Raw genomic sequence first — 17,553 nt, forward strand, 5'->3', positions numbered from 1 at the left:
CAAGCTGGATTTGATTACTATTAGGTCCATAGAGAGAGCATGGATCAAATAAGATCCTGCAACTCAAACAAAATTAAGTGATTAGGTCCACAATAAAAGCTTACATCAAAAATGGTTACCTAAGGCTTTGAAGAAGAGTCCTGCCCATCATGTTGGCTTAGTTAAAATGCTATGGACCCTTTGATTATCGAGTGATGATTATCTAGCACGATCCCTTGAGACCTCGTGTACCTAATGGGACCATTAGACGACTAGTGTACCTACTTAGACTACTGAAGGTGTCCCTACTTAATCTGCTCGGGGCTCACGGTTCCTAATTGCTCTACTCGACATCTAGCGCTTCTAATTAGGCTTCTGCATGTCTAGTGCCCCTACTTGAACTATTAGAAATTCAGCAAGATACAAAGACCGATTCTCCTGTGTTCACTCCATCGGTTTCATAGGTTAAGTAGACCTCCTGGGAGTTATGATGTTATGGATGCCTCTATATATACCGTATATCGCGCTAGTTCGACTCTCACTCAATAAAAAGTGACGAACGAGCGATAAATTCTTGAACCGCCAAGAGAACCGTCAGATGGATACGGCTAAATATCGACGAGCCGTGCTCCTGCGCTCGCGTGGAAGAAAATTGCGGGGGAAATTTGCATGGATGTCACGGCGGATGCAAATTTGCAAAATTCCAAGCGATCTTGACGTGTATCTTGATCTAACGTGGCTTAGAAACGCCGTTGACTCGTACATTTTAATGAATTATGCGAAGAATTTGCATTATTCGCGTCAGGCCAACTTGAAGCGTGAAAGGTATGCAAATTTCTTTCATAATCATTAGTTGATAACGTTGACCCAAGTAATTTTTTCTGCCGCGTTCCAAGAGGAATCTAAAATTAAAATCTCCATCGATGGACCGGGTTTTTCCCGTCTGTTTCGAGGCGCGCATTTCGACCGGTAGAGAAACGGCGAACTCCGACTGCGGAGCGTCCTGCGAGAGCGCGGAATTTATAATTCACGATGTGTGCATCCTAGTTCCCTCGCGTTCTGTAGGTCACTCTTTTTCAAGCGACACGGAGAAAACGAGAATGCGCACTTCACACGTTCTCATCTCCAGCTACGAACCGCCACGGGTTCATTCTTCAAAAGAATGCAGCTAACAAGATGGCTGACCTCTTTCGGACGAACAGTCAAACCAGAATCGCGACGAGGGACTCCGCGCGTTATTCTGTGGCACCTATAGCGAATTCGTAGTTATTCGAAGCCGATAGAAGACGGATTTCTTTGTGTTTAAAATACAGAATCCTCAGCATTCGCAAGGTCTATTTACGAAAGGTTGTGCGACTCTGAAACTTTCCGTACCTCGCGTCATCCTGATCGATTGACTATCCAATAAACGCCTATGTATCTCGCCCAAGTTCGTTCGATTTCGATACCTAACCATGCGCGCCCGTGTATTACATTTCTGCATCGAGGATTTCCTTCTTATCCGTTCGTCCGTGAGCGAACCCCGACGTAGATAGCATCGGGTCGGCGTCGCGCGATACAGGGTCGTGAAAGTTAACCGGCCGATGGTTTTAATCACGAAACGGCAAGGGAGTACAAATAGAAAAAGAGGACGAAATGCATCGAGGTTAACCGCGTGTATCCCGTGCTCTGCTTCGTTGAGCTTGCATTGGCTCGCGGCGCTTCCGGTTCGATGAAGCGCGTCAAAGCGAGCTTTTCGCCGACGGTGCTTCTACGCTCGCCTAGCGTCCTTTCCGAGGCGTAGAGATACGGATGGATCTTATTTCTGGACACGTTCGGCTGGTTATGACACCGATAACCCTTAGGACAGCCAGTTTACCGGGACGAACGTCTCGGAGGACGAAGATTCAGCTGAGGGATGGATTCTCGTGGTATTGGACGAATAGGAACTCGGATTTGTAATGGGTAGGATACGGAGAGTTGAAGAACGTAAACAAAGCTGAAGATGACTGAAAAAAGAAACCTCAGAGTGAAATCTTATAGAAGTAGTAGAATATAGCTCTGGTAGTATTAGGTGGACCGGAAAGTAGTGGCGTTTCTGCGACACTCGATACTTGTTTATCATTCATCAGCTCATTAATTTTTATCGATCTAGCATCGAACATTTGCACACTGGATGACAAAAAGCTGTTGATAGCAAGGGTGATTACATATTTTATTGAAAGCAGAAACTTATTAAGAATGTATTTGTTTGAATTTAATGTGAAAGAAATGACGTTACTTTTCGGTCCCCTTGATATTACTAACTGTAATCAGTTACAATGTTACCATTTTCCAAGACTAGAAGATCACCAGCTATCTATACCAGCATGCCCCCAACCTTGTTCGCTTAGATGGCCTAAAGCCTAACCAGAGCAGGAATTATCTCTCGTTATTGTTTCACAAGAATCTATATCTGAGCAGGCTTCTGGAAGAGTCCAGAGCGTATTAAACCGCCAAGATACGATCACGGTTTAGCGTTCCATTAGCCGCAGCATCCGCGGCCTCAGTTTTAAGAGTCGGCTTGGCCGGACGCCAACATTTGGCAATCTCGCGGGCACACGTTTACGCGCCTAAGCTAGACCAGGAGCGACATTAATCATCGAGGTGCTGTAACTCATGCGACGCAGAGCACAGACAAAATTCCCGTCGTATGCACGCGCCTCGTACATCATACAAGGACCACGAATTTCGCTAAGATAGAAAATTCACCCACCGGTGATGCATTGTATTTGCAAACGATAATTCAGAACCGCTCGCCGGTTTTGTCTTAGCAATTCGGCACTCGTTCCGTGCGGTTTGCGTCACCAGACCAGACAGGTTTATAAATGATTTCGACCATACCGTTTCGTACGGTGTCATGTGCCACGAAGTCTTGAATTATTGATTTAGGGTTACGTAACGACGGAACTGATTGCTGTCGACGAGAAATTTGGTGTTTCTTTGGATAAAGTTGGAATCAGAGGGTACACATCAAGGTAATTCGATACAGGGTGTAATTGATCTTGGATTCGGAGAGGAGATAGTCGAGATATTTAAGTTCAAAATTGAATGATATTCAAAGGATATTAAATGTTGATGGAGTTAATCGTGAAGAAATTTTCTAAAAGTTTTCCAGTTGAGTTGAACGAAAACCTAAGAAATGTTCTAAGGCACTAGGTGTTCCAAGGAACTTGTACCTCAACCAGGTACAAAGGACGTTTAGGAAACAGCTATCCAAGAAATTTAGGATGCTTGGGATTTTACTCCAAGGCAGCTTCCAGAAATTACTCGCGAACTTGGTCCCAGGTAAGCTTCTGGTTCGCGTAAAACTTGGCGAAGCCGAGTTGTCTCTGGTGCAATTTCGTTCCGAATTAAAGTTGTCTCTGTGGACACTAAACATATGCTACTCGGAGCGACGAGAACTTCCCTGCCGGTGGAAGCTTCTCGTAGATGGAAAAGAGCATCGTGGCAAGAAGGATGGTTTTCAACCTGGCCGTAGTCCTTGATACCTTGATCGATGGATAAGGAAACGCTCGGGGCAGCGAAAAACAGTCGTATCTTTAATGCAACCACCACGAGGAGAGGTCTGTGTCTGACGTCGGGGAGGAGCAATTATTTAAACGAGCTCCGCGCCGCCTTCGCGTCTATCGATCGCCTTCGAGACAAGGTTAAAAATATCTATTTGCATGTCGGGGTGCATTACGGCAGATTAGGTCGTGGTTCTTGCCTCCCACCCTCTTTTTTCTCGCGCTGGAGCTACGATAGCTCCGAAGGTCGGGGTTAAACGGAACGAGATTTAACGCCATGCTTTTTGGGGGACCCCGATAACGCAACCATGTGCGCGGGTAGGGTGTGCCAACATTTTTTTCGGAATTTTAGAGACACCGTGATAATTCGTTTATCGACCCGAATTATCTCTACGTGCAAAATGCACGTTTACTCACTTTGGAATATCGCCAATCTTCGGCGGTCGGCATTTTCGTGGAGGAACGTCTCCCCATATGTTGTACGCTGGAACAAAAAGGAAAAAAGGTGGAATTAGTTGTAACCCTGGTTAGAAATGATTTGTGAGTGGAGGTATATCAGCGAAGTTGAAAGTTAAAGAATGCTTACTACGACACTGTTATTATACGGATCAATTTTAATAAAGAGAGTGTCCAAGCATCGGTGCTACAACCGAGATGGGGGTGATTCTACATGAAAAAACAAATCGAAAATAAAGAATAAAATTTGTTCGTTTGAGGTTTCGTTCTCGAGAAAATCGGTTTTGAATATTCAGCGAATACGCGTACACGTGACTATAGTTTAGATAGATGGATCCCGATACAAGTCGTATGTATGTTTATACATATGACACTTATTAGTACTCATATCATTAGTATCAAGATGATGTGCTGTATTACTCATTTCTCTCTACGAATTTAGAGTGAATTTAAAGTCTGTATCGAGATCCATCTATCTAGGCCATAGTTAAGTGTACCCGTACTCGCTTAATATTCAAAACCGATTTTCTCGAGAACGAAACCTCAAATGAAAAAATGTTATCCCCTATTTTCGATTTATTTTTTCATGTAGAATCACCTCCTCGGTTGTACCACCGATGCTGGGACACCCTGTATATACTCTGTGAAATGAAAAGAGAGAACACACATTTCTAATATGTTTAATTTAGTAATGCGTGAGGGACAAAAAACTGATTTTTAAAAAACGCAACGATGTACGAAATAATTCATTCAGGATGAAAAGAATTAGAAAGTGATCGATCAGAACACAATGTTCAACGAATTGACAGGATGTCCCAAAAATTATTAATGAAGAATATTGTTATCATTTGGAATCCCACAGCTGCATCACCGAAGCATTAACTAATTAGAAAGTTGGCCCTTCGAACGTGTATGACATACCATGTCCGCGAGTCACGCGAGACGACCGACGGCCACTTAACCATCGGTTAAATCGAGTTTGCAGTTTCGCGAGTCGTGCCGGTTCCGCGATTCCGTGTCGACGCTTTGTCGCAACTAGAATTCGGCGAGAATTAATGCGAGGATAACAAGCTATGGATTGCTATACCTGGCGCGGTAGTCGAGTTCGAGTTAGCGAGTGATCAAGGATGCCCTTTACGAGTCTAAATCAGAGGAGACCAGAATTTACTCTAAAACGAGCGAGGAATATAAATTCTGTATTGAAATTCATCCATGAAGTTTATTCATAACTAAACCTAGCGATTTGGAACTATTTCCACCGTGATGGGACAAATGACTACTCTCGAAGACACTTTTTCCAATTAAATGCAAAAATACTCCACGTGGAACTAAATTGAATAATACATGAATCGATCGTACATAATTCATATATTGCACATAAGAATTCTATACAAAAGTTTTCAAAAGCTTGAAAAGTTTTGTATAGCCTTAATGAATAATTCAGACTACGATTATTCCTGAACTCGAGCCCTGCGCGAATCAAATATTTTCTGTCGACGTGTATCATCCTATCTTTCCGTCGATTCTATCAAAGACTAGGTAAACTCGATTATTACGTTATCGCGCACGATAAGAGATAATTGTTTAAAAGGTCTAATGGCCGCGGCACTGCACTTCCTAATTCTATTACGGCTAGCACGTTACTTCGATGAAAGTTATTGGAAAGAAGCACTGCTAATGCTAATTCGTCGACAGCGAGGTAAGTTCGCATACTGTAGTACGATTTTGGTTGTCGATTACAAAATACAACCACGAAAGGGTGATCTCTGTATTACTGGGTGATTACACTACGTGGAAGCCAATGACACTTCAGCGATCAAAGCTCAACCGTTCCTTAGCTAACCCCACGAACGCCTCGGTTTATGGGGATTAATTAAATCATCCGCGTAATCGGAGGTCTCCGATTAAAAAGAGGCGATGGAAGATCGAAGCCAGTGAACCGTGAGCCCCTCCTAACTGTTTACTCTCCTTATCGAAGAGTGAAGGTTACGATATACTCCGTTAGGAATTTATGCTTTGGAATAATTAAGAAGAATAATTTCTGAATAATTAAACGCAACAGAAGACTGTTTGAATGCCTTTGTTTTAAATTATTCTGGAATGACACAAGTGGAACTATTGTAATTACTGGACTGCTGATTTTATGCATTTGTGATATAAATGAATGCAATAAGTTACATGCACTTATGAAAAGAGAAATAGCAGTATCATTATAATAATTATAGAATATATTCAACATACACTATGAATATTTTATGTTTTGCTACGTTGTTATACGTTATGTATATGTCATGAATATATATCGGAACGATCTGATTTACTGCAAATCTGTACAAATTTAATTCTTAGCTGAACCTCAGAACGAATTCACCCTCGACTCATTAACTGACTGCATTGAAAAAATTCTGAGAGCCCCAACGCGTTTTCCAGTCTCCAGATTAACCTGTTGCCCCGTTCTGCGTCGCGCGCAATTTCGTTAGCGACGCGCCGTCTGCGCACGATAATTAAACGATAATCTCGGAAAGCATCGGACAACGTTCGAAGCTTCACCACGTTTCCCAACGGACGATTCTCTCGATTGGAAATATTCCGGGTGAAATCCTAGTTTCGCGTTCGTTGAAAAAAAAAAAAAATGCTACTTGTTGACATACAGCGTTTTTGACCGAGAGCGAAACAAAAAAAAAAAAGGAAATCGAAAAACGTAGAACGTACCGGCGCTTGTTTCACGGCGATTTATTCAACGTTCTGTTAAGAGAATATAAATTGCTGGGTATTTCGACGTAGGAGAGACGCGAAATGAAATGAAAAACTCGATAAAAGGAATTTAACGTTTAAATAAAGCGCAATGAAATAAATTTTTTTCTAGTATGTGAGTATCATCGATAAAGTGGCGCGGTTTTCGTAATAAAAATGGGTCCAAACGCGACCTGGTTCAACTTCTCCACCGTGTATAATTAAAAGTATTCCTAACTGGGTCGTGTTCGGTTTCATTTTCACAGAAAAAAAATTTCACGAACCTATTTGTAGCAGACTCTAACGATGTATTAGGAAACACGGAATTTTATCTCTCGATGCTGACGTTCCGACGGTTCTTTACGCGGTCAATCGAGTCTGTGAATATCTATATGATAATTGGGTGTCATTCTGGGACCGTAATATCCTCCACAATGTAAGCCATCGTGTCGCAATATCGAGAAAGACACCTGTCATTATAACGAGGGATTACTGCATAATGAATACGAATCACGAGTCATACTGCCCCTTTGGCGAACGGGAGGTTCCGACTCGCGCGCGCGTTGGGTTGCCTGCTGCCAGGGGCAGCGCTTCACTGACAACTTAGAGCAAACAATTAATAATAATTTCTGGTAATAACTACGGATGCGTATACTAAAAACAATTCGATTAGAGTCCCTAAAACACCTAATTCCACAGAAAACAATATTGTTGCGACGGTATGAAGATGCCGCACTACAGTTCCGAGTTACATCGTCGCGACGGTGTGAAGATGTTGCGACGATGTAAAGTTGCGGAAACGAGTTCGCGCGCTTCCGGTTGCCAGGAAGCCGCAAACTTTTAAAATAGAAGAGAGCGATTCGAGAACTCAAAGAGAGAAGACGTTTCGTTACAAGTCTCCAAGATTATCGTTATATTATCGTTAAATTGTTTAAAAGTTATAATTTGTTAATAAACTTTATATTTAATTAAAATGAATTCTCGTGCTTCAACACCCCGGCGCAACAATATTATCCTCAAAGTAAAAATGCGATGCAAAGAAAAGTCCGGTGCGATTTAGTATGTGCATATATAAAGATGTATATAAAGATTTCCAAGGTAAAGATGAGAAAACAACGGGAGAACAAATATACGCAGGTAATCCGATAACAGAAATCTTCGACGTAGGACGATGAATAATGCACAAGATATTTCGGTTAAGACGAAAGAGTCTCGAAGTTAAGACCTGACGTATATTCGAGGACGATCCTTACGCGCAACTTAGAGCTGGAAAAGAGGACGTAAATATAACCGGTGAGGCTACCTGGATCGCTTCAAATCTGCGAGACGAATGTTTACCTTTGTAACGATAACCTGGAGAATGGGAACGAAGACCACCGCGACCAGTCACGCGATATAGTGGACAGCAGTGGTTGCCAACCTGTTGGTTGACTCCATAGGTTGAATCAAGGAAAAAGTAACGGCACGATAACACAATAAGAATGACAAATATTGACGTTGCATTTTATCGAACAGAATCAATTGGTACGTTATCGCAGTTGTCTGCAACGTGCCATCGTACGTAATGGCAAAAGAAGAATTCTCTTGACGTCTCAAAGAATTCAATTTCTGAAAGGGAACCCCTCATCCTTCAATTTCTCTATTCGGTACATTCAACAAGGCTCTTTAACGTTCCCTCGCGAACCTTTCATTCTCCGATCATTTTCACCGTCTTCACTAGAGATAAAACTCTTACGTCTTCGGCGCTCGGCATCGGAACGATTGTCTCGTTGCCACGGTGACGTTTGTGTCGAGCTTTTTAATCCCCGCGTCGCGGTGAATCGGTCTAAAGAAGATAATAACGAACACTTCGACGCGTTGTTCGCGGAGTTATTTATTTATCCCGCGACCGAAGCGAAAATTCGCGACGCGTGGTTACTGGCATGAAAGAGCTTTCATTTTTCGCCATTCGAGGCTCGCGAGTGCTGCAGAAACGGTCGAGCATTGAAAATTTCTGTATCCATCGCTTTTGGGTTTGGTCGGTGAAAATTCAGTAATGCTCAAACTAGAGAGATAGAAATAACAACTTCGGGAACCACTTTGAAACGAAATAAAAATGTCTACCGGTGCTGCGAGTATTCGTAAGCATTGAACATTTCAGTAGTCGAGGCTCTTGGCTTTGCTGGGTGAATATTCACTAACGAGAGACAGGAATAATAACTTCAGAGACCAGTTTGATTTGAAATAAAAATGCCTACCAGTGCTTCGAGCGTTGATAAGCATTGAAATTTTCAGTATTTATTGCTGTCAATTTTGGCTAGTGAAAATTAAGTAACACTCAAAATGGGGATCAAAATAGAGAGATAAAAAAATAACTTTAGAGATCACTTAGATCTCAAATAAAAATGTTCACCAGTGCTTCGAGTATAGATAATTAGCAATCATGATTTTCAATCGTTATACGAAACACTGGAGTCATTCAGCAGTGGAGACGATCATGTAAGAGCAGTAAAAGTACAAATTTTCGAAAATTACTCGAGCATCCTCTGAATAAGAACGAACTCCGTTACTCAGTAGGTCAACCACCATGGAATTCCCCAGCGAATGGAGCGGAGTCGTTCGTGAAATGGCGGAGAAGTTGCCGGAAATCTTACTACGAGCGAAAGCTAATGGCGCGGCAAACAATGCCGCGCGAGAATAACGTCCTGTAACGCTGACGTCGATGTTTGTGGAAGAAAAGCTGACTTTCGACTCTGTGCAATCCTTAAGGGAGGTTTAGCAGCAAGAAAAATCAAAGGTGATCTCAAAGCTGAATTGCTCCCATAATTCTTTGCTGCTTGTTTTAACGTTCATCTTGTTTCAAGAGGGACTGATATTCCCAACAGGAAGTTTACATAAAAATCTAATTACTAGAGACAGAGCTGAGTAAAATACGTATTTTAAATAATAAACAGTAAATAAATATTTTATTTCGGATCATGCATGTATTTTCAAAAATGAAATATTTTATTTCGGATCATGCACGCATTTTTAAAAATAAAATATTTTATTTGAAAAACACTGGAAATATTTGTGCCATAGTTCGAAATATTTTATTTATTTAATTTATTATCAGCAAATAAAATATTGTTATTTTGCTAAACTGTAAAATATATTTATTTTGGTAATCTAAAACGAATGAAGTACTTTTCCTCTGCATTATAAACATACATTCAATGTAGTTCTTCAATGAATACTTCTATTAAGAATCTTCAATAAGAATCTTCAATAAGAATCTTCAATAAGAATCTTCAATAAGAATCTTCAATAAGAATCTTCAATAAGAATCTTCATAAAATGAGTGATGGAAAGAGATATTCTTCAATCGCAAGAAATAGTATCTCCATCTGTGTATCATATATACACACAGTTTATTTTCAGGTTAAGAGCTATGGAAAGTATTCAATTTTATGCTTTATGTTATTAAAACGAAACATATTTTATTTTATGTGATAAATTATCAAAATAAAATATTTTATTTGCTGAAATTTTATATCCCATTTGAAATACTATTTTATTTGAATTTTGAAGAATCTATTATTTAAAGTATTTTCTCTACAAATATTACCCACCTCTGACTAGAGAAGAATAAGACACCGAAAGTATCTTTAATTGCTTTGTATCTATTTTGTATCTACAGGGCGTTAACAAATATGTGGGATATTTTTTCAGGATCAAGTCTTTATACCAGTACGAATCGAAATGTCCTTTACAATTTTGCAATCCGAGCCTTTGTTGTTGAGATATAAACGGTTGAAATTTACAGTCGCGGTCGCACATAGATGGCACTCGCACGCGAGAAAGACGCACCGATGTACACTTACAACCAACTGCGAATCAGCTGGTCGGCGGAATGACGCTAGCAAGTGTATACCGGTGCGTCTTTCTCGTGTGTGAGTGCCATCCATGTACGACCGCGTCGGAAATTACAACTGTAAATTTCAATCGCTTATATCTCAACAACGAAGCCTCAGATTGCAAAATTTGAGTAAAGGATGGTAAAGGACTTTTCGATTCGTACAGGTATATAGACTTGATCCTGAAAAAATGTCCCAAATATTTGTTAACACCCTGTATACTAATACTTTATAGACAACATGAAGATTGTTATCGAATTGAAAATACCAGAAGTGTCCTATCGCAAACTCTATATTACAGTGAGCGTGTAACTTGAGTCTTCCTGAAGAGGAAGTCTTTGATATCGAAGATCCTTTGCCTCAACTTCTCCAAGATCCCTGGCACAGTCTATCCATCCAATCAGAAGACGGTAGCTTTCGAGATAGGATTGCCGATACTTGGCCAAATTGCCACTGCAGAGGATAAAAGAAACCTTCTGACTGATGCCTTCTTAGAAATACAAGAATCATATCACCAGTAATGAACTTGTTTGATGCCAAAGTTCTCTAACAATCTAGAAGTTTCCTTCAACGTCAATGGGGACACATTAGGGCGTCCTGGACTTCTACACTAGAGAAAGAAGACCTCTACCCTACTTTTTTTCCAGTACTTTGGTGAAACCCTTTTGACCAAGGAATTAAACAATTCCATCCGAAGACGAGAGACGAATATGCGCGAATGGGAACGAAACGATAGCTGCAGGTCGGCTCCAATTACTCCGCAGACAACTCTTAGGCACAAGTCAATTGTTAAATCGCCAAGGGACCACGAATCGTTTGATGCCGGACCCGTGTCCGCGTTATCTCGGTCATATCCTCTTTTCAGACCGCAGCCACTGCTGGCTAGCTTCGACCTGACCGCTGGAATCATTCCAGTGACACGCGATATCGATCACGACGACGATGGAAAAATAATTGCTCGTATTGTGATCGCCCTATTTAACGCGAAGGGTCTTTGTCTTCCATAATTGGTTCCTTCAACGACGACGCGCAATTTTCTCCCTCCGTGTGACACGCTATGGATATCTAATTATCAGTTACATTTCCAGTAAAGTTACTGAATCGATCAGCACAAAATTACTTAACGATTACTACCTCGAGTAGAATCTATCGAAGATCAGAGTTACCGATTGTTATTAATTCTGAAAGAATCCCTATAAAATTATCGAACCAATACGCGGAAAATTCCGTAATTATTACTGCCTAGGCGTCGAGTGGTGATCTATCGAAAATCATAGTTACCGATTCTACTAATTCTGCAGAGTTTCCTGACCGGTAATGTATAGCTACTTCAATTCCCGTATCCAAAGATAGTTATCCAGTACAGAATCCTTCATCCACGTATAACGAGGATTACGATGTCGTCCCGAAGATTAAAAAATTCTCAACGAAGCGCAACGTGTATCATCCATCTTCTAAACCTACACAAAATAGAGTCGAGGTAAACGTTCCTTCCTGCGAGCGACGAAGACACACAGAGGATCCACCTCGTCGAGATAGCAGGCAGATGATACATTAGACTCCCGGTGAAATAAAAGGAACGCGGAATACTGTTGATCGATCAAGGTCCCGACGTTTCGAGTAAAGTGGCTCCCGCGTATCGGGAGCAAAATGTTTCGACAACCTCGATGCTGTAGCGCGGGAGTGGATATTCAAATATCCCAACAGCGACATCATCGATCATCTTTAACGTATTCATGAGAATGGCCGACGTTTACATTGCGAAACGAAACAATTCGAAATAGCCTGAACGTCGATGTAGTTGCGAGGAGCTTGAACTTGAAATTTTCGACTGCCTGGGAAAAGAGAAAACGATTTAGGTAATCGAATTTAATTTTTAATTTTGAAACTAAACGTCGAATGAATAAATCGTAAATATAAAAAAGTTTCATCTCGTCATTCTTCACAAGGTGATATTTTTGAAAAATTGATTCGACGAATTTAAAAGCGCCCGTGAGCCTAATTTTCGAGGACGTATGTACACGTTCTTCACAGTTAAAGGGTTAATCGACTTTGCATCGATTAATGAAGTTTTCCGTCGGTCGCAGATGAGCCTCGATCAATGTTTTCCCGCTGCACCCGCACGAGCCGCGTAAACAATGATACCGGTGACGATTCGATGCTCGTGCTCCAATTGGTTTAACCGATTACGAGCGAACGTGTCCAAGTGAGTGGATCGCGCGACAACGTTTAATGAGGTTCCGATAAATCATGCATTCTCATCGATCGACACGTTCGAGAGCACCTTGTACATTCGACACTTGAATGTTGATCTTACTTCGGATGATCTAATATAATTTAATTATTATTTACCATCGAGCAACGATTGCAACCACTCGAGCCAAGTCAATTAACTCCTTGAATTAGTTAAAATTTAGTCCCAGCACTTCATTGCCTCCTATTAAATTCAAAAGAAACTTCCTGCGTAATGATTTCAGTTTATATTTTAAACGAAATTTTTCAAAACAATGTGCGCACTACATTATGCGTCCCGTAGAGGTAATCGATTTTGCTTGTGAGGCAGAAGTGTAAAACAAGAATTGATAGAAATCAAATTTGTCGTTCGAGAGAATAAGAACACGTTCCTGAAAGCGGGATCGATAAATTAAAACTGTGAAATTTCAATTGGCGTCTCGCAGTACCGTGGCGTCAAAATTATCACGAGATAATCAACTACAGCTCTGGTTTCCTCCGGCGGTGTATAGAGCAGCAATGTGAATATGCACGCGTGCATACTCGAACGTAATGAAACGACGTTATTGATTATCGGCAATCCAATCAACCGCGCGCGTATTACTCCCTACCACGTCAATTGAATAACATTAATTAATCCAAAGCTGCGAAGGATTGAACCCTCAGGATATTCTTAATGAGAACGCCGCCGATTTCGCCTCCTCGCCTTAAACCGTTTACGTATTTGTAACTTTATTCCGTAGCGTCGAACGCCTCGTTATCGCGATAATTGGCGCGATATTCGTTTATTTCACAGTAAATTAAACACTCCGCATTCAACGATTCGGAAATATCGAAGCATTAACGGGACCTACGAACTGTTTACTTTTCCTCTCGAGCAGAGCGCAAATTTGACATTTACGGAAAATCGAGGACCAAAAGCGGAGAAAAATTGCGAGGGAAGTTGGTCGGCGAAATAGTGCGAAAATAAAAATTCTTAGAAATAAAGACAGTAGTTGGTGAATTATAAATAACACGAAACTTTTGCACATGAAAACTAACGAAACATACTGTGCAACACTAGAGGAAACGAGATTGCTGCGAACAAAAAGCAATTAGAGACCAAATATGAGCGTCGCAACAAACGCGAACCACGATCACGGAATTGGCGCGGAAACAATGTCTACACGAACGAATCAGGAATCTGAAACCGAATCCCAAGCGACGTTTCCCTCCAAGGTTTCGTAAATACCGGAGGTTGCTCCATCAGAGCTCGCCAGAGTATTTGGATACCGTTTGAGAGCGTGTCAACCGAGTCCTGACGAGCTGCAATGTTTGCCAACTGCGGATACATTTTTAAAGATCGATGAAAAGAAATTAGGAACGTTTCCTGAAACAAATCCTCCCAACGAGGCCACTTATTTATTAGCTCTGAGTCTCTCTAAAACGAAAATGAATTTATATTTTCCAAAAACGTCTAAAGAATATCTAAAAAGTTGCCTAATTGACGAAGTAGTTCCCTAATCGAATAAGCGAGATCCTGAAGTCAAACTATAAGATGAAGATTACCTGAAAAGTTAGTTGTCTTCGGTTTCGATACCTCTTAGGTTTATATATACAGGGTGTCCCAAAACTCGGGGAGGAGCCGGAAATGGGGAGTAGCTGAGACGATTCTGAACAACAATTTCCTTTGCAAAAATGTCGGATGGGGCTTCGTTAAGGAGATATTAAGCGAAAACCCCGACCAATCAGAGCGCGCGTAGACCGTTGGAGCGGCCGCGGTAGCGAAGGCTACGCACTGGCGGCAGCGTCAATGTCCTTCGATGCACGTCGAGTCACTTGTTCGCGTACAAGCGCGGCCGCCAGCGCGTAGCCTTCGCTACCGCGGCCGCTCCAACGGTCTACGCGCGCTCTGATTGGTCGGGGTTTTCGCTTAATATCTCCTTAACGAAGCCCCATCCGACATTTTTGCAAAGGAAATTGTTGTTCAGAATCGTCTCAGCTACCACCCATTTCTGGCTCCTCCCCGACTTTTGGGACATCCTGTATATATGCGCCCGACGTTAGTTACCCGTAGTTCGACTGAATAAATACCAATTACACTCGAGTACGAGCGAGTAGACGACTAAATCGTAACTAGACGCTTGGACACCGTACTCAAAGAGCGACGAATTAACGACGAACTTACATCAAACGAAAGATTAAGCTTGCTGAAGCGAGGGATCGAATTCGTGCTCCGGCGACGGAGGGCAGTTTACATGCAATTAATACTGGCTTCTACTAGTTACGTCTCGCTCGACTTTAATGATTCTACGCTAGTGGCTGTATGGAAACTAGTTTTTCTTCATCGACTGCGAAACTCGATTGCGTGACTGCGATCGTCGAGGAGTTTTTACGGGCTGCTAGTAATTTGCAACTTGAGAGCAATTAAAAGTTAACGAAGTATACTCGCTTGCTTTATGAATTCAGATGTTGTGGGACATTTGGTTTATCCGGGAGACAATGATTATTAAAATGAATGAAGTCTTCCAGTGTTAGCATTGGAGACAATCCACGAGATTAAAAGCGAAGGGTAACGCGATGGTACATATTCTTATGTTGAACTCAAATAGGCACAGAGATCTATTAAAAAGTTACAGGGCACTTAAGTGTTGAGCCTTTAAAATTTAAGTTACTGACTTAGTTGCCGAGTAAAGGTCGATTTATACTATCCGCACAGGCCCGAAACGGTTCCGTATCGGATCCGTTCCGACACAGACACGTGTGTTTACATTATACGTTCGTCGATCGGTGGTACCGATCAGTCAGTTAACAAAAAATGTTTCGTAAAGGGACGTAATAGCACAAATAGGAAAAATGTTTTCACATTTAAGTAGGCGAGATTTGGCTGTGATAGCTATACTACTAGATGCAGACGAAGTTGTAAAAAAAAAAATGCCGCCATTTTGGTGTGCACAAGTGCTTGAGAAGAAGAAAAGTTGAAGGAGAATATTGAACACTCCACGAAAAACTAACAGATGTCGAAGAAAAGTTTGTTCAATATTTTAGAATGTCGGAATATAGTTTCAATTTTGTGACTGAAGTCTGAACGGAACCGAAACATATGCATATTGTCAGCGTCGACACGATCCGACACATTCAGACACGTTCAGACACGTTCCGTATCCGATAAACGGATTAAGTATTCTTCGCGAGAATGCCGGATGGCCGGACCGATGTCGGTAGGTGTCTGTGTTTTATACGATAAGTATAAACACCTATATACAAATTGCATTATAGAATACTTTTTTGATCGGTCCTGAACGGATACGTTCCGGGTCTGTGCGGATAGTATAAATCGACCTTTACTCGATTCTACCAGCAGTTGTATTCAAGAGCTTTGTGGAAGCTCATAAATAATTAAGAGTCCTGACATCGTTTTCCTGAATTCCTCAAACATCACTCACCATCCATAGTCATGTTATCTCCTAGCTTCATTTCGATGTTCCCGTTGTAAATGGTCCCTAATTGTAGCAGAAACAGACATTATCTCATCCTGAAGCTCAGCCTCTCCATGGATCGCTCGAGCATCGATTACCCTATCCGTTTTGGGTGACACACCTCCGAATCGCGTCCAATCCTGGTGTCCAATCACCAGGTCGTCTTCGACGTCTAAACGGTCACCACCTTGGCTCATCGAGCTTTCTTCCAGCTCGTTAGACGATGATCTGGCGCGTTCACGATCGGGGATCTGCCCCAGGCCATGATTAACGTCGTTCCGCGACTTGCGAATCGAATTATCAAACGTTGAAACGTTCGTTTCGATCAAAGACGATCAGACCAGGCAATGAATGGCGATTCCCTTCGATTGGCTCGAACCGTGACATCTTTGAGGTCTGTGCAGTCATCCTACCGAGAAATTGTTGGAGTATCGCTGGTTCGATTTTCTCCTATTGGCCTGGCCGATTTACTCTCGACCCGATGAATCCTCCAAGGAGTTTCCTCTGGCGAACCTGTGGACCAAGAACGAGAGCTGTGTTAGTATTTCAGCTTGGGGCTTCATCAAGTGACTCGCGAATTGAACGCCTCTATTGATTGATACTTATGGGATTTGGGACTGGGATCCTCCAGGGAAGTGTCTGATGAGTTTGATAAAGTAGATGCACTCGTGTTTGCGAGAAGAGGAGGACAGAAGGATTTATTTTATAGAGATGAACGCGTATGTGTGTTAGAATTTGTGTTAAAAGCTCTCCAAGGATATAATATTTAATAAACAGACTGCGGATCTTTATGCATTTATAGGAAATTTGAACGTGCGAGAATATAAAAAAGATTGAAAGTGAAATTCACGTTATAATATGTGCAGAATAAAATAAATTCCTATTTAGATTTTATTTTGTATAAAGATCCGCAGTCTACTAATAAACAATTATTATACGACAATATGTTATAGGCTCTTCTTACTAGGATAACAAATTACAATTCCTACAGATAATCGATACTGCTATCATTTGATTCATCCTAAAAAGATATTTCTAAACCTGAAGAACAGTAAATAACACTGCTAACAGAAGTCTGAAGCCTCCTTCGGACGTGCCAGTGGCGATTGCAGGCGTAAACAATAAACTGGGGAAGTTAAACAAGGGATGTGTTGATCTTAAGTGAGCAGAGACCCTCGACTCGGGGATCAGTGCACCGTACATTCGCTAGCTCAAGTCTCTAGAGTCTTTGGAGACTCCGCGACCCAAGTTCGAAGAATTATTCAAAAATCAGAGATGAATCCTTAAGAAAAA

At 41.5% G+C, this 17,553-nt stretch overlaps 1 protein-coding gene across 1 annotated transcript in view; it reads right to left on the reverse strand.

Moving 5' to 3' along the window:
- LOC128896570 (uncharacterized) overlaps positions 1 to 17,553 on the reverse strand; it is a 57,024-nt gene that overhangs the window by 27,005 nt on the left and 12,466 nt on the right. Inside the window, exons 2-3 of the mRNA XM_054159940.1 lie at positions 16,228 to 16,773; positions 3,924 to 3,990 (exon numbers count right to left, since the gene is read on the reverse strand). Of these exons, the coding sequence (XP_054015915.1) occupies positions 3,924 to 3,990; positions 16,228 to 16,258 (98 nt within the window). The 5' untranslated portion in view covers positions 16,259 to 16,773. The remainder of the gene's footprint in view (positions 1 to 3,923; positions 3,991 to 16,227; positions 16,774 to 17,553) is intronic.

Source organism: Hylaeus anthracinus, unplaced genomic scaffold (genome assembly GCF_026225885.1).
Source record: "Hylaeus anthracinus isolate JK02 unplaced genomic scaffold, UHH_iyHylAnth1.0_haploid 0, whole genome shotgun sequence".
Classification (NCBI taxonomy): domain Eukaryota; kingdom Metazoa; phylum Arthropoda; class Insecta; order Hymenoptera; family Colletidae; genus Hylaeus; species Hylaeus anthracinus.